Source organism: Lissotriton helveticus, chromosome 4_2 (assembly GCF_964261635.1).
Source record: "Lissotriton helveticus chromosome 4_2, aLisHel1.1, whole genome shotgun sequence".
In the NCBI taxonomy this organism is placed as follows: domain Eukaryota; kingdom Metazoa; phylum Chordata; class Amphibia; order Caudata; family Salamandridae; genus Lissotriton; species Lissotriton helveticus.
Window position 1 is genome coordinate 46,339,254 of NC_136064.1, and position 18,897 is coordinate 46,358,150.

The following is an 18,897-nucleotide window of genomic DNA, read 5'->3' on the forward strand; positions in this document are numbered from 1 at the left end:
CTGACATGGTCGATCTGAGATGCTGTACCTCATTCACTGAGTTTTTGTGAAGCAAGACATTCAGTTGACACTATTGTTTCAAAGTTTGCAGTGCGCTGGCAGTTCTATACCACATAGAAGCCCTTTTCGAAGCACACACGATACTCTACAAAATAAAAAAGAAAGCAGGATTCCCTCATGAAGAACATTTCCAAATGTTCAAGCTAAGCTGGCGCACCAGACTAGTAAAGTTGCAATCCGTTACTGCGAACTGTAGAAAAGTGCTTTTTCGGCACTTGTTAGAGTTACATGAACACATAACAAAAACGAAGCAAGCTCACTGGACCGGAAACCTCTCGCATACACAACTGTATATCTTTTAATAGGTGTTGAAACTCCACCTCTGTTTTAAAATTGCGGATTAAAATTGGAAGCAGCTCACATAAATCATCCGATTCCAGCAAACATTAGCGCTATGAGTAGTTGCCAAGTGCTCTGAGTCTTCTTCCTGGCAGTTGATGCTGAGGTTAGCTTTCTTCTAAGGATGACCCGGCACGCCTGGTTCTCGCTCCCTTACGCTTCAAAGTCCTTCCGGCGCACGAAGGAGGCGAACGGCACTGACTTCCTCTTTGGCCTCTACGAGGACTCCAACATCTCTTCCTTCTTCGACAACCTCGGGGACTTTGAGAACAGCAAGTATGAGGCCGAGTCCCAGAGCTCGACCGTCAAGGCGCTGCTCATCGTGGCCTACTCCGTCATCATCCTCATCTCCCTCTTCGGGAACCTCCTGGTCTGTCACGTGGTCATCAAGAACAAGCGCATGCACTCGGCCACCAGCCTCTTCATCGTCAACCTGGCCATAGCCGACATCATGATCACTCTGCTGAACACTCCTTTCACCCTGGTAAGGCTGCTCTGTGCCCCCTCCTCCGTGCCATATGTTCACTCTTTGTCTGTGTGAGCCATTTACCAGTGTTAGCACTAACGTGATGAGCAGGGACATCTTAAAGGAATTTGGGGGCCCTGGGGCCGGAGGCGGCCTTATGCATGTGCAAGCTGTGCACCTGCACAGGGCCGCCAAACCCCAGGGGCCGCCACGCCAATATAAATCCTAAATATAATAATGCTCTGAGGATCGATACTTTTTTGCGTGGCGGCCCCTGCCAGGGATTTGTTCCGGCTCTGTTCCACTTTAACGTTTTATTAAAATACCTTCCTGACCTCCAGGGGGGCTCCGCCCCGCCCGGACCCCCTCTTCCGGGGCCCCATACCTACGCTCCCTGCCCAGGGCCGCCCTGATCCTAGAGGGATGTATGACGTTACAACGCATACTTTTACAACGTATACCTTTACAACGCAACATCCATTACAACGCATTCCATTACAACACATGCCATTACGATGAATTTTTAAAAACTACCTTTACAGCGCATTCCATTACAACGCATACTACCTATACAACGCATACCATTACAACGCATAACATTACATTGCATGTATGGTAAGTATTGGATAGTGTAGGGGTAAAAATTACTATTCTAACTCCAGGGGGGTGCAACAGTAGGGTAAGTGTTGGATAGTGTAGGGGTAAACATTACTATTCTAACTCCAGGGGGGTGCAACAGTAGGGTAAGTGTTGGATAGTGTAAGGGTACTATGCGTTGTAATCTTATGTGTTGTAATGGTATGCGTTGTAATGACTGCGTTGTAGTGGTATGCGTTGTAGTGGTATGCGTTGTAGTGTCATGTGTTGTAATGGTTGCGTTGTAATGGCATGCGATGTAATGGATGGTGCGTTGTACAAGTTTCGTTGTAATGGTAGTGCATTGTAAAAATTGCGTTGTAAAGGTTGTTTCCCGCCTAGAGCCGCCCCTGCTGGGGCAAACGTATTTTGGGGGCCCCTGTCGCTGTGAACTTATGATGTAGTTTCAGCTCGTTCATGCACTCTTTAGCCTGCTCACTGACAGTGCAAAGGCACACTCATCCAAATTAAAAATTTGTTTACATCTAATATTCAGGGATACAGATGTGTATTATTGCTGCAACTATTCCCTCTGAAGCCCTCCTATTTCTCATATGTGAGGTCCTGTTTGATCTAAAAGAAACTTTATGGATATTGCATTAAACACAAACACAACATTTCTCTGCAAAATGTTTGTGCTAGACTCTCACACATCAACCACATCAAAAATACATGGAAGGAAAACAGTATTTAAAACAATCTGCTTGATAATTATTCACGGCCACAAGGGCAAGACTCTCTGCAGAACAGAGCTGCCTCAATCAGGGGGTCCCTGAAATACAGGGGCCCTGAGCCAGAGCCCACTTTGCCCATGCCTTAAACCGTCCCTGATGGTGAGGGATATTCCAAGTTCTAGTCTGACTTGAATATTGTACCCAGATTGCGCATGCAAGACCTCATCAGTGCTGTGCCTGGAGTTTCAGCTTTTTCTAAATGTCTTCTGTCCTTACGCTGGTGCTGAATGATATCAGGGCACTCAGCATTCACTCATTGAGTGGACATTCCACAGACTCATTGCCCAGACTCAGTTATCACCGCAACTTTCAGCACTGAAACTATGCACCTGATGTACAAAGGTCTTTACCCATTCAACGCAGGCACCCTTGTACCATAGTGCAAGGGTGTCTGCATGCAGGGGAGGATAGTTTATGTGTAGGAAGGTGTCCCTTCCTAAACATAGACAATCCTATAATACCATTTTGTCACTTCTATGTGTGCTGCTTAATGCAGCGCACATGGAAGTAGCAAAATGTCATTTTTTTAAGGACTGTTTTTGTGCAGAAAGGGCCACCTTCCTGTACATAAATCATCCAAGGCTTTTTGCTTTTTTCCATGTGTGGTGCATAAGGCAGCACACACGGTAAACGCAATAATGAGGAGAAGTAAAGTATTTCTCCTCATTATGCCAACTGAAGACCAGGTTTTCCCTGGTCTTAATGTTGGCGCTGCCTCCTATTTACGCTCCCCTTGTAAATAGGGGGCAGCGTCAAAATCAATAGGTGTCCTAGTAAAAGATGTCCAGAGAGTCCTCTAGCTACTTTTGTTCTAGTAACAGAGGCCCAGGCTTTCCACTGCCTTCCCATTATCCAAGCAAGGCATATCCAGGGTGTCCTCCTGCCCCCTTTGTCCTAGTAAGCCATATCCAGGGAGTTCTGTAGCTCTCTTTTATCCTATTAAGAGATGTCCTTTGCCCTGATCATCTTAGTGAGAGATGTCCCGCCCACTTTACCTGAGTAAGAGAGGTGTAGAATGTCCTCTGTCTCTGTGTTATTCTAGTAAGACATACCCAGGCCTTACCCGGCCTCCCCCTTGATCTAATAGGAGATGTCCAGGGTGGCCTCTGCATCCCTCTTCCTCATCATAGTAATAGATGTACAGTTTGTACTTTTTATAACCTTCTTCTTCTGGTAAGACACTTAGGGAGCTATCATTCATTCATTATTAACATAACATAATATGTATATTTGTAAATGCACATTCATGCAGAATGATACCTTGGTTCTGAATTACTGTTGTTTATTGTTATCTAACTCAATGGTACTCATGTTATCGACCTTAGAAGGATGAAAGGCTGAGTGAACACACTGGGATTTTAACCTGCGACCATGCGGTCAAACACAGGCCCCCTACAGTGGACGCATTAGTGCTCTAAGCCACCAGACCTAGTCACACACCCCGCCCCCTCTATCTGATAATGGAGACTCCATTAATTCTTCTGTTGTCCGCATCTCAAAAATGTTCAAAAAGCATCACCTACTACATTAAATCACCCGCTTCCTGCATCCTAATCCCCCAATAACTGCACAGCTTTGCTTCTATTATTCCAATCTATTCAGGGTGTGTTGCTGTTTGTGCACCAGTTTTGCCAACTACGTCACGTAAACCCAGGAGTGTGGATGGAATCGACTTTTTATTACCAATAATAATATAGTTAATTATTTGTGAACAAGTGAACTTGTGGTGTGTTTACGATATTTCTGGCGCTGAACACCTGTTGTACACGAGGCGTGCTTTATTTTTGTTATCACTGATCTTCAAGGAAACTTAGATACTCCTTTTATCTCAGCAAGAATGCACAATTCTTGTACTTAAATTTGACTTTAATACCGTGTGATCATCATGCTCACTGAGATCTCCTTCTCTGTTTTTACTTGCCCTTTTTCCTGTTATGTATCCTTCATTCACGCTTTCTCTCTCTCCTTCTCAGTATTTCTCTCCTCACTTTACTGTCCACTCTCACGAACTTCTCTTTCCTTTTGTCTTGGATGTCTCGCTTTGACTTTCTCTTGTCTGTCACCCTCAGTACTCCTTCCACTTCCCCTTCTTCCTCTGCTTTTCGATCCGTGTTTCCTTTTTTCTATCTTGTGTCGCTCTCTCTCTTTATGTATTTCTTTCCTTCTCTCTCTCAGTTAAATTCGGTTCAATCCATTTCTATATGGCTGTGTTTGAAAATTAATTCCCGGGCCACATTATTGACAAAGTTTTGCAGATTCATCAGTATTGTAGTAAAATGTACGTTTGAGGTTGTAGGTCCCTGGTGGTGTCCCAGGTTAACAGTGATTCTGCTGCCTGTTTCTGACTCTAGTTCTTCACTGACGTTGATGCAAGTGTCTGATACATCATTTGTCTCTGGTTCTACACTGACATGGATGATTGGCATTAGTACATCCTTCTGTCTCTGGTTCTTCATTCGCATGGATGATATAATTGATATTTCATTCTGTCTCTGGCTCTTCACTGACGTGGATGCAAGTCTATAGATCATCCTTCCATCTCTGGTTCTTCACTGACGTGGATGGATGTCTTTAGAACAACGTTCCCTGTGTGGTTCTTCACTGACGTTGATGCATGTCATTAATACATCATTCCATCTCTAATTCTTCGTCACTCGCATCGATATATGTCATTGATTTTTCAATGCATGTCTTTAGTACATCGTTCCGTGGCTGGTTCTTCACTGATGTGGATTCATGTCATGAGTACATCGTTCTGTCTCTGGTTCTTCACTGATGTGGATGCATGTCATGAGTACATCGTACTGTCTTTGGTTCTTCACTGATGTGGATGCATGTCTTTAGTACATCGTTCTGTCTCTGGTTCTTCACTGATGTGGGTGCATGTCATGAGTACATCGTTCTGTCTTTGGTTCTTCACTGATGTGGATGCATGTCATGAGTACATCGTTCTGTCTCTGGTTCTTCACTGATGTGGATGCATGTCATGAGTACATCGTTCTGTCTCTGGTTCTTTACTGATGTGGATGCATGTCTTTAGTACATCGTTCTGTCTCTGGTTCTTCACTGATGTGGATGCATGTCATGAGTACATCGTTCTGTCTCTGGTTCTTCACTGATGTGGATGCATGTCATGAGTACATCGATCTGTCTCTGGTTCTTCACTGACGTGGATGCATGTCTTTAGTACATCGTTCTGTCTCTGGTTCTTCACTGATGTGGATGCATGTCATGAGTACATCGTTCTGTCTCTGGTTCTTCACTGATGTGGATGCATGTCATGAGTACATCGTTCTGTCTCTGGTTCTTCACTGATGTGGATGCATGTCTTTAGTACATCGTTCTGTCTCTGGTTCTTCACTGATGTGGATGCATGTCATGAGTACATCGTTCTGTCTCTGGTTCTTCACTGATGTGGATGCATGTCATGAGTACATCGTTCTGTCTCTGGTTCTTCACTGATGTGGATGCATGTCTTTAGTACATCGTTCTGTCTCTGGTTCTTCACTGATGTGGATGCATGTCTTTAGTACATCATTCTGTCTCTGGTTCTTCACTGATGTGGATGCATGTCATGAGTACACCGTTCTGTCTCTGGTTCTTCACTGATGTGGATGCATGTCTTTAGTACATCGTTCTGTCTCTGGTTCTTCACTGATGTGGATGCATGTCTTTAGTACATCGTTCTGTCTCTGGTTCTTCACTGATGTGGATGCATGTCATGAGTACATCGCTCTGTCTCTGGTTCTTCACTGATGTGGATGCATGTCATGAGTACATCGTTCTGTCTCTGGTTCTTCACTGATGTGGATGCATGTCATGAGTACATCGTTCTGTCTCTGGTTCTTCACTGATGTGGATGCATGTCATGAGTACATCGTTCTGTCTCTGGTTCTTCACTGATGTGGATGCATGTCTTTAGTACATCGTTCTGTCTCTGGTTCTTCACTGATGTGGATGCATGTCATGAGTACATCGTTCTGTCTCTGGTTCTTCACTGATGTGGATGCATGTCATGAGTACATCCTTCTGTCTCTGGTTTTTCACTGACGTGGATGCATGTCATGAGTACAACGTTCTGTCTCTAGTTCTTCACTGATGTGGATGCATGTCATGAGTACATCGTTCTGTCTCTGGTTCTTCACTGATGTGGATGCATGTCATGAGTACATCGTTCTGTCTCTGGTTCTTCACTGATGTGGAAGCATGTCATGAGTACATCCTTCTGTCTCTGGTTCTTCACTGATGTGGATGCATGTCATGAGTACATCGTTCTGTCTCTGGTTCTTCACTGATGTGGATGCATGTCTTTAGTACATCGTTCTGTCTCTGGTTCTTCACTGATGTGGATGCATGTCTTTAGTACATCGTTCTGTCTCTGGTTCTTCACTGATGTGGATGCATGTCATGAGTACATCGTTCTGTCTCTGGTTCTTCACTGATGTGGATGCATGTCTTTAGTACATCGTTCTGTCTCTGGTTCTTCACTGATGTGGATGCATGTCATGAGTACATCGTTCTGTCTCTGGTTCTTCACTGATGTGGATGCATGTCATGAGTACATCGTTCTGTCTCTGGTTCTTCACTGATGTGGATGCATGTCTTTAGTACATCGTTCTGTCTCTGGTTCTTCACTGATGTGGATGCATGTCTTTAGTACATCATTCTGTCTCTGGTTCTTCACTGATGTGGATGCATGTCATGAGTACACCGTTCTGTCTCTGGTTCTTCACTGATGTGGATGCATGTCTTTAGTACATCGTTCTGTCTCTGGTTCTTCACTGATGTGGATGCATGTCTTTAGTACATCGTTCTGTCTCTGGTTCTTCACTGATGTGGATGCATGTCATGAGTACATCGCTCTGTCTCTGGTTCTTCACTGATGTGGATGCATGTCATGAGTACATCGTTCTGTCTCTGGTTCTTCACTGATGTGGATGCATGTCATGAGTACATCGTTCTGTCTCTGGTTCTTCACTGATGTGGATGCATGTCATGAGTACATCGTTCTGTCTCTGGTTCTTCACTGATGTGGATGCATGTCTTTAGTACATCGTTCTGTCTCTGGTTCTTCACTGATGTGGATGCATGTCATGAGTACATCGTTCTGTCTCTGGTTCTTCACTGATGTGGATGCATGTCATGAGTACATCCTTCTGTCTCTGGTTTTTCACTGACGTGGATGCATGTCATGAGTACAACGTTCTGTCTCTAGTTCTTCACTGATGTGGATGCATGTCATGAGTACATCGTTCTGTCTCTGGTTCTTCACTGATGTGGATGCATGTCATGAGTACATCGTTCTGTCTCTGGTTCTTCACTGATGTGGAAGCATGTCATGAGTACATCCTTCTGTCTCTGGTTCTTCACTGATGTGGATGCATGTCATGAGTACATCGTTCTGTCTCTGGTTCTTCACTGATGTGGATGCATGTCTTTAGTACATCGTTCTGTCTCTGGTTCTTCACTGATGTGGATGCATGTCTTTAGTACATCGTTCTGTCTCTGGTTCTTCACTGATGTGGATGCATGTCTTTAGTACATCGTTCTGTCTCTGGTTCTTCACTGATGTGGATTCATGTCATGAGTACATCGTTCTGTCTCTGGTTCTTCACTGACGTGGATGCATGTCATGAGTACATCGTTCTGTCTCTGGTTCTTCACTGATGTGGATGCATGTCATGAGTACATCGTTCTGTCTCTGGTTCTTCACTGATGTGGATGCATGTCATGAGTACATCGTTCTGTCTCTGGTTCTTCACTGATGTGGATGCATGTCTTTAGTACATCTTTCTGCCTCTGGTTCTTCACTGATGTGGATGCATGTCATGAGTACATCGTTCTGTCTCTGGTTCTTCACTGATGTGGATGCATGTCTTTAGTACATCGTTCTGTCTCTGGTTCTTCACTGATGTGGAAGCATGTCATGAGTACATCGTTCTGTCTCTGGTTCTTCACTGATGTGGATGCATGTCATGAGTACATCCTTCTGTTTCTGGTTCTTCACTGATGTGGATGCATGTCATGAGTACATCCTTCTGTCTCTGGTTCTTCACTGATGTGGATGCATGTCATGAGTACATCGTTCTGTCTCTGGTTCTTCACTGATGTGGATGCATGTCATGAGTACATCGTTCTGTCTCTGGTTCTTCACTGATGTGGATGCATGTCTTTAGTACATCGTTCTGTCTCTGGTTCTTCACTGATGTGGAAGCATGTCATGAGTACATCCTTCTGTCTCTGGTTCTTCACTGATGTGGATGCATGTCTTTAGTACATCATTCTGTCTCTGGTTCTTCACTGATGTGGATGCATGTCATGAGTACACCGTTCTGTCTCTGGTTCTTCACTGATGTGGATGCATGTCTTTAGTACATCGTTCTGTCTCTGGTTCTTCACTGATGTGGATGCATGTCTTTAGTACATCGTTCTGTCTCTGGTTCTTCACTGATGTGGATGCATGTCATGAGTACATCGCTCTGTCTCTGGTTCTTCACTGATGTGGATGCATGTCATGAGTACATCGTTCTGTCTCTGGTTCTTCACTGATGTGGATGCATGTCATGAGTACATCGTTCTGTCTCTGGTTCTTCACTGATGTGGATGCATGTCATGAGTACATCGTTCTGTCTCTGGTTCTTCACTGATGTGGATGCATGTCTTTAGTACATCGTTCTGTCTCTGGTTCTTCACTGATGTGGATGCATGTCATGAGTACATCGTTCTGTCTCTGGTTCTTCACTGATGTGGATGCATGTCATGAGTACATCCTTCTGTCTCTGGTTTTTCACTGACGTGGATGCATGTCATGAGTACAACGTTCTGTCTCTAGTTCTTCACTGATGTGGATGCATGTCATGAGTACATCGTTCTGTCTCTGGTTCTTCACTGATGTGGATGCATGTCATGAGTACATCGTTCTGTCTCTGGTTCTTCACTGATGTGGAAGCATGTCATGAGTACATCCTTCTGTCTCTGGTTCTTCACTGATGTGGATGCATGTCATGAGTACATCGTTCTGTCTCTGGTTCTTCACTGATGTGGATGCATGTCTTTAGTACATCGTTCTGTCTCTGGTTCTTCACTGATGTGGATGCATGTCTTTAGTACATCGTTCTGTCTCTGGTTCTTCACTGATGTGGATGCATGTCTTTAGTACATCGTTCTGTCTCTGGTTCTTCACTGATGTGGATTCATGTCATGAGTACATCGTTCTGTCTCTGGTTCTTCACTGACGTGGATGCATGTCATGAGTACATCGTTCTGTCTCTGGTTCTTCACTGATGTGGATGCATGTCATGAGTACATCGTTCTGTCTCTGGTTCTTCACTGATGTGGATGCATGTCATGAGTACATCGTTCTGTCTCTGGTTCTTCACTGATGTGGATGCATGTCTTTAGTACATCTTTCTGCCTCTGGTTCTTCACTGATGTGGATGCATGTCATGAGTACATCGTTCTGTCTCTGGTTCTTCACTGATGTGGATGCATGTCTTTAGTACATCGTTCTGTCTCTGGTTCTTCACTGATGTGGAAGCATGTCATGAGTACATCGTTCTGTCTCTGGTTCTTCACTGATGTGGATGCATGTCATGAGTACATCCTTCTGTTTCTGGTTCTTCACTGATGTGGATGCATGTCATGAGTACATCCTTCTGTCTCTGGTTCTTCACTGATGTGGATGCATGTCATGAGTACATCGTTCTGTCTCTGGTTCTTCACTGATGTGGATGCATGTCATGAGTACATCGTTCTGTCTCTGGTTCTTCACTGATGTGGATGCATGTCTTTAGTACATCGTTCTGTCTCTGGTTCTTCACTGATGTGGATGCATGTCATGAGTACATCGTTCTGTCTCTGGTTCTTCACTGATGTGGATGCATGTCATGAGTACATCGTTCTGTCTCTGGTTCTTCACTGATGTGGATGCATGTCATGAGTACATCGTTCTGTCTCTGGTTCTTCACTGATGTGGATGCATGTCATGAGTACATCGTTCTGTCTCTGGTTCTTCACTGATGTGGGTGCATGTCTTTAGTACATCGTTCTGTCTCTGGTTCTTCACTGATGTGGATGCATGTCATGAGTACATCGTTCTGTCTCTGGTTCTTCACTGACGTGGATGCATGTCATGAGTACAACGTTCTGTCTCTGGTTCTTCACTGACGTGGATGCATGTCATGGGTACATCGTTCTGTCTCTGGTTCTTCACTGATGTGGATGCATGTCATGAGTACATAGTTCTGTCTCTGGTTCTTCACTGATGTGGATGCATGTCATGAGTACATCGTTCTGTCTCTGGTTCTTCACTGATGTGGATGCATGTCATGAGTACATCGTTCTGTCTCTGGTTCTTCACTGATGTGGAAGCATGTCATGAGTACATCGTTCTGTCTCTGGTTCTTCACTGATGTGGATGCATGTCATGAGTACATCCTTCTGTTTCTGGTTCTTCACTGATGTGGATGCATGTCATGAGTACATCCTTCAGTCTCTGGTTCTTCACTGACGTGGATGCATGTCATGAGTACATCGTTCTGTCTCTGGTTCTTCACTGATGTGGATGCATGTCTTTAGTACATCTTTCTGCCTCTGGTTCTTCACTGATGTGGATGCATGTCATGAGTACATCCTTCTGTTTCTGGTTCTTCACTGATGTGGATGCATGTCATGAGTACATCCTTCTGTCTCTGGTTCTTCACTGATGTGGATGCATGTCATGAGTACATCGTTCTGTCTCTGGTTCTTCACTGATGTGGATGCATGTCATGAGTACATCGTTCTGTCTCTGGTTCTTCACTGATGTGGATGCATGTCTTTAGTACATCGTTCTGTCTCTGGTTCTTCACTGATGTGGATGCATGTCATGAGTACATCGTTCTGTCTCTGGTTCTTCACTGATGTGGATGCATGTCATGAGTACATCGTTCTGTCTCTGGTTCTTCACTGATGTGGATGCATGTCATGAGTACATCGTTCTGTCTCTGGTTCTTCACTGATGTGGATGCATGTCATGAGTACATCGCTCTGTCTCTGGTTCTTCACTGATGTGGATGCATGTCATGAGTACATCGTTCTGTCTCTGGTTCTTCACTGATGTGGATGCATGTCATGAGTACATCGTTCTGTCTCTGGTTCTTCACTGATGTGGATGCATGTCATGAGTACATCGTTCTGTCTCTGGTTCTTCACTGATGTGGATGCATGTCTTTAGTACATCGTTCTGTCTCTGGTTCTTCACTGATGTGGATGCATGTCTTTAGTACATCGTTCTGTCTCTGGTTCTTCACTGATGTGGATGCATGTCATGAGTACATCGTTCTGTCTCTGGTTCTTCACTGATGTGGATGCATGTCATGAGTACATCGTTCTGTCTCTGGTTCTTCACTGATGTGGATGCATGTCTTTAGTACATCGTTCTGTCTCTGGTTCTTCACTGATGTGGATGCATGTCATGAGTACATCGTTCTGTCTCTGGTTCTTCACTGATGTGGATGCATGTCATGAGTACATCGTTCTGTCTCTGGTTCTTCACTGATGTGGATGCATGTCTTTAGTACATCGTTCTGTCTCTGGTTCTTCACTGATGTGGATGCATGTCTTTAGTACATCATTCTGTCTCTGGTTCTTCACTGATGTGGATGCATGTCATGAGTACACCGTTCTGTCTCTGGTTCTTCACTGATGTGGATGCATGTCTTTAGTACATCGTTCTGTCTCTGGTTCTTCACTGATGTGGATGCATGTCTTTAGTACATCGTTCTGTCTCTGGTTCTTCACTGATGTGGATGCATGTCATGAGTACATCGCTCTGTCTCTGGTTCTTCACTGATGTGGATGCATGTCATGAGTACATCGTTCTGTCTCTGGTTCTTCACTGATGTGGATGCATGTCATGAGTACATCGTTCTGTCTCTGGTTCTTCACTGATGTGGATGCATGTCATGAGTACATCGTTCTGTCTCTGGTTCTTCACTGATGTGGATGCATGTCTTTAGTACATCGTTCTGTCTCTGGTTCTTCACTGATGTGGATGCATGTCATGAGTACATCGTTCTGTCTCTGGTTCTTCACTGATGTGGATGCATGTCATGAGTACATCCTTCTGTCTCTGGTTTTTCACTGACGTGGATGCATGTCATGAGTACAACGTTCTGTCTCTAGTTCTTCACTGATGTGGATGCATGTCATGAGTACATCGTTCTGTCTCTGGTTCTTCACTGATGTGGATGCATGTCATGAGTACATCGTTCTGTCTCTGGTTCTTCACTGATGTGGAAGCATGTCATGAGTACATCCTTCTTTCTCTGGTTCTTCACTGATGTGGATGCATGTCATGAGTACATCGTTCTGTCTCTGGTTCTTCACTGATGTGGATGCATGTCTTTAGTACATCGTTCTGTCTCTGGTTCTTCACTGATGTGGATGCATGTCTTTAGTACATCGTTCTGTCTCTGGTTCTTCACTGATGTGGATGCATGTCATGAGTACATCGTTCTGTCTCTGGTTCTTCACTGATGTGGATGCATGTCTTTAGTACATCGTTCTGTCTCTGGTTCTTCACTGATGTGGATGCATGTCATGAGTACATCGTTCTGTCTCTGGTTCTTCACTGATGTGGATGCATGTCATGAGTACATCGTTCTGTCTCTGGTTCTTCACTGATGTGGATGCATGTCTTTAGTACATCGTTCTGTCTCTGGTTCTTCACTGATGTGGATGCATGTCTTTAGTACATCATTCTGTCTCTGGTTCTTCACTGATGTGGATGCATGTCATGAGTACACCGTTCTGTCTCTGGTTCTTCACTGATGTGGATGCATGTCTTTAGTACATCGTTCTGTCTCTGGTTCTTCACTGATGTGGATGCATGTCTTTAGTACATCGTTCTGTCTCTGGTTCTTCACTGATGTGGATGCATGTCATGAGTACATCGCTCTGTCTCTGGTTCTTCACTGATGTGGATGCATGTCATGAGTACATCGTTCTGTCTCTGGTTCTTCACTGATGTGGATGCATGTCATGAGTACATCGTTCTGTCTCTGGTTCTTCACTGATGTGGATGCATGTCATGAGTACATCGTTCTGTCTCTGGTTCTTCACTGATGTGGATGCATGTCTTTAGTACATCGTTCTGTCTCTGGTTCTTCACTGATGTGGATGCATGTCATGAGTACATCGTTCTGTCTCTGGTTCTTCACTGATGTGGATGCATGTCATGAGTACATCCTTCTGTCTCTGGTTTTTCACTGACGTGGATGCATGTCATGAGTACAACGTTCTGTCTCTAGTTCTTCACTGATGTGGATGCATGTCATGAGTACATCGTTCTGTCTCTGGTTCTTCACTGATGTGGATGCATGTCATGAGTACATCGTTCTGTCTCTGGTTCTTCACTGATGTGGAAGCATGTCATGAGTACATCCTTCTGTCTCTGGTTCTTCACTGATGTGGATGCATGTCATGAGTACATCGTTCTGTCTCTGGTTCTTCACTGATGTGGATGCATGTCTTTAGTACATCGTTCTGTCTCTGGTTCTTCACTGATGTGGATGCATGTCTTTAGTACATCGTTCTGTCTCTGGTTCTTCACTGATGTGGATTCATGTCATGAGTACATCGTTCTGTCTCTGGTTCTTCACTGACGTGGATGCATGTCATGAGTACATCGTTCTGTCTCTGGTTCTTCACTGATGTGGATGCATGTCATGAGTACATCGTTCTGTCTCTGGTTCTTCACTGATGTGGATGCATGTCATGAGTACATCGTTCTGTCTCTGGTTCTTCACTGATGTGGATGCATGTCTTTAGTACATCTTTCTGCCTCTGGTTCTTCACTGATGTGGATGCATGTCATGAGTACATCGTTCTGTCTCTGGTTCTTCACTGATGTGGATGCATGTCTTTAGTACATCGTTCTGTCTCTGGTTCTTCACTGATGTGGAAGCATGTCATGAGTACATCGTTCTGTCTCTGGTTCTTCACTGATGTGGATGCATGTCATGAGTACATCCTTCTGTTTCTGGTTCTTCACTGATGTGGATGCATGTCATGAGTACATCCTTCTGTCTCTGGTTCTTCACTGATGTGGATGCATGTCATGAGTACATCGTTCTGTCTCTGGTTCTTCACTGATGTGGATGCATGTCATGAGTACATCGTTCTGTCTCTGGTTCTTCACTGATGTGGATGCATGTCTTTAGTACATCGTTCTGTCTCTGGTTCTTCACTGATGTGGATGCATGTCATGAGTACATCGTTCTGTCTCTGGTTCTTCACTGATGTGGATGCATGTCATGAGTACATCGTTCTGTCTCTGGTTCTTCACTGATGTGGATGCATGTCATGAGTACATCGTTCTGTCTCTGGTTCTTCACTGATGTGGATGCATGTCATGAGTACATCGTTCTGTCTCTGGTTCTTCACTGATGTGGGTGCATGTCTTTAGTACATCGTTCTGTCTCTGGTTCTTCACTGATGTGGATGCATGTCATGAGTACATCGTTCTGTCTCTGGTTCTTCACTGACGTGGATGCATGTCATGAGTACAACGTTCTGTCTCTGGTTCTTCACTGACGTGGATGCATGTCATGGGTACATCGTTCTGTCTCTGGTTCTTCACTGATGTGGATGCATGTCATGAGTACATCGTTCTGTCTCTGGTTCTTCACTGATGTGGATGCATGTCATGAGTACATCGTTCTGTCTCTGGTTCTTCACTGATGTGGATGCATGTCATGAGTACATCGTTCTGTCTCTGGTTCTTCACTGATGTGGAAGCATGTCATGAGTACATCGTTCTGTCTCTGGTTCTTCACTGATGTGGATGCATGTCATGAGTACATCCTTCTGTTTCTGGTTCTTCACTGATGTGGATGCATGTCATGAGTACATCCTTCAGTCTCTGGTTCTTCACTGACGTGGATGCATGTCATGAGTACATCGTTCTGTCTCTGGTTCTTCACTGATGTGGATGCATGTCTTTAGTACATCTTTCTGCCTCTGGTTCTTCACTGATGTGGATGCATGTCATGAGTACATCCTTCTGTTTCTGGTTCTTCACTGATGTGGATGCATGTCATGAGTACATCCTTCTGTCTCTGGTTCTTCACTGATGTGGATGCATGTCATGAGTACATCGTTCTGTCTCTGGTTCTTCACTGATGTGGATGCATGTCATGAGTACATCGTTCTGTCTCTGGTTCTTCACTGATGTGGATGCATGTCTTTAGTACATCGTTCTGTCTCTGGTTCTTCACTGATGTGGATGCATGTCATGAGTACATCGTTCTGTCTCTGGTTCTTCACTGATGTGGATGCATGTCATGAGTACATCGTTCTGTCTCTGGTTCTTCACTGATGTGGATGCATGTCATGAGTACATCGTTCTGTCTCTGGTTCTTCACTGATGTGGATGCATGTCATGAGTACATCGTTCTGTCTCTGGTTCTTCACTGATGTGGGTGCATGTCTTTAGTACATCGTTCTGTCTCTGGTTCTTCACTGATGTGGATGCATGTCATGAGTACATCGTTCTGTCTCTGGTTCTTCACTGACGTGGATGCATGTCATGAGTACAACGTTCTGTCTCTGGTTCTTCACTGACGTGGATGCATGTCATGGGTACATCGTTCTGTCTCTGGTTCTTCACTGATGTGGATGCATGTCATGAGTACATCGTTCTGTCTCTGGTTCTTCACTGATGTGGATGCATGTCATGAGTACATCGTTCTGTCTCTGGTTCTTCACTGATGTGGATGCATGTCTTTAGTACATCGTTCTGTCTCTGGTTCTTCACTGATGTGGATGCATGTCTTTAGTACATCGTTCTGTCTCTGGTTCTTCACTGATGTGGATGCATGTCTTTAGTACATCGTTCTGTCTCTGGTTCTTCACTGATGTGGATGCATGTCATGAGTACATCGTTCTGTCTTTGGTTCTTCACTGATGTGGATGCATGTCATGAGTACATCGTTCTGTCTCTGGTTCTTCACTGATGTGGATGCATATCATGAGTACATCGTTCTGTCTCTGGTTCTTCACTGATGTGGATGCATGTCATGAGTACATCGTTCTGTCTCTGGTTCTTCACTGATGTGGATGCATGTCATGAGTACATCGTTCTGTCTCTGGTTCTTCACTGACATGGATGGATGTCTTTAGTACATCGTTCTGTCTCTGGTTCTTCACTGATGTGGATGCATGTCATGAGTACATCCATCTGTCTCTGGTTCTTTGCTAAGTTGAATGCATGTCATGAGTACATCGTTCTGTCTCTGGTTCTTCACTGATGTGGATGCATGTCATCAGTACATCGTTCTGTCTCTGGTTCTTCACTGATGTGGATGCATGTCATGAGTACATCCATCTGTCTCTGGTTCTTTGCTAAGTTGAATGCATGTCATGAGTACATCGTTCTGTCTCTCGTTCTTCACTGATGTGGATGCATGTCTTTAGTACATCGTTCTGTCTCTGGTTCTTCACCGATGTGGATGCATGTCATGAGTACATCGTTCTGTCTCTGGTTCTTAACTGATGTGGATGCATGTCATGAGTACATCGTTCTGTCTCTGGTTCTTCACTGATGTGGATGCATGTCTTTAGTACATCGTTCTGTCTCTGGTTCTTCACTGATGTGGATGCATGTCATGTTTACATCCATCTGTCTCTGGTTCTTTGCTAAGTTGAATGCATGTCATGAGTACATCGTTCTGTCTCTGGTTCTTCACTGATGTGGATGCATGTCATGAGTACATCGTTCTGTCTCTGGTTCTTCACTGATGTGGATGCATGTCTTTAGTACATAGTTCTGTCTCTGGTTGTTCACTGATGTGGATGCATGTCTTTAGTACATCGTTCTGTCTCTGGTTCTTCACTGATGTGGATGCATGTCATGAGTACATTGTTCTGTCTCTGGTTCTTCACTGATGTGGATGCATGTCATGAGTACATCGTTCTGTCTCTGGTTCTTCACTGATGTGGATGCATGTCATGAGTACATCGTTCTGTCTCTGGTTCTTCACTGATGTGGATGCATGTCTTTAGTACATCGTTCTGTCTCTGGTTCTTCACTGATGTGGATGCATGTCTTTAGTACATCGTTCTGTCTCTGGTTCTTCACTGATGTGGATGCATGTCTTTAGTACATCGTTCTGTCTCTGGTTCTTCACTGATGTGGATGCATGTCATGAGTACAACGTTCTGTCTCTGGTTCTTCACTGACGTGGATGCATGTCTTTAGTACATCGTTCTGTCTCTGGTTCTTCACTGATGTGGATGCATGTCTTTAGTACATCCTTCTGTCTCTGGTTCTTCACTGATGTGGATGCATGTCATGAGTACATCGTTCTGTCTCTGGTTCTTCACTGATGTGGATGCATGTCATGAGTACATCGTTCTGTCTCTGGTTCTTCACTGATGTGGATGCATGTCATGAGTACATCGTTCTGTCTCTGGTTCTTCACTGACGTGGATGCATGTCATGAGTACATCGTTCTGTCTCTGGTTCTTCACTGATGTGGATGCATGTCATGAGTACATCGTTCTGTCTCTGGTTCTTCACTGATGTGGATGCATGTCATGAGTACATCGTTCTGTCTATGGTTCTTCACTGATGTGGATGCATGTCTTTAGTACATCGTTCTGTCTCTGGTTCTTCACTGATGTGGATGCATGTCATGAGTACATCGTTCTGTCTCTGGTTCTTCACTGATGTGGATGGATGTCTTTAGTACATCGTTCTGTCTCTGGTTCTTCACTGATGTGGAAGCATGTCATGAGTACATCGTTCTGTCTCTGGTTCTTCACTGATGTGGATGCATGTCATGAGTACATCGTTCTGTCTCTGGTTCTTCACTGATGTGGATGCATGTCATGAGTACATCGTTCTGTCTCTGGTTCTTCACTGATGTGGATGCATGTCATGAGTACATCGTTCTGTCTCTGGTTCTTCACTGACGTGGATGCATGTCTTTAGTACATCGTTCTGTCTCTGGTTCTTCACTGACGTGGATGCATGGTGCCCTTGTGACATTTTGACTCATTGATTATCGAATGCCACCTCATCAATAGCCCAGTATCTTGCTAGGATAAATCACAGTTCCAATGAGAAAACCTTGTTCAATCCACGATGACTATGGCGCAAGCAGGAGGCTTTCCCCCAGAGATGTGCAAGCAGAGTATTTAAGCTGCTGCAAACTAACATTACATTCATAATTCCAAGCAGTAATACTTCCAAGCTGAATTGATAAAAAGGTAAAACTGTAATAAATGAAATAGGACAAACATGATATCTAGTGGATAAAAGTAACATGTGATCTGAATTTATAACGTTTTACAGCAAAAAGGGTCAAGCAATACCAAAGCGCGTATTGAAGTCACTGGTTGCAGATGACCGGTGCCTGGGTGCAGATCCTGGCTGCAAGGGAGCAGGGTGAAGCAAGCCTTGCATGTTGCACCAGTAAAGATGCTTACGTTGGGGCTAAGGGCATCATTTAGAGGTCGGTGGAATGGGCGTCACTGGGCATTAGCTTGCCCCACTGTTGAAAAGTCTAGACTTCTCAGCTGGTTGTCCTTCAGACTGCCAGATCACAGGACTGCTCGCACTGCCCTATCTAGGGAAGGCGACGGTTACAGAATTTTACACCCGCCCACAAACCATTG

General features: G+C 44.4%; 1 protein-coding gene across 1 annotated transcript in view; it reads left to right on the forward strand.

Moving 5' to 3' along the window:
• The first annotated feature begins 223 nt into the window (after positions 1-223).
• The window catches only part of LOC144752027 (G-protein coupled receptor 83-like), a 101,874-nt gene continuing 83,200 nt past the window's right edge, over positions 224-18,897 (forward strand). The window contains exon 1 of the mRNA XM_078639986.1: positions 224-883. Coding sequence (XP_078496112.1) covers positions 524-883 — 360 coding nt within the window. The 5' untranslated portion in view covers positions 224-523. The remainder of the gene's footprint in view (positions 884-18,897) is intronic.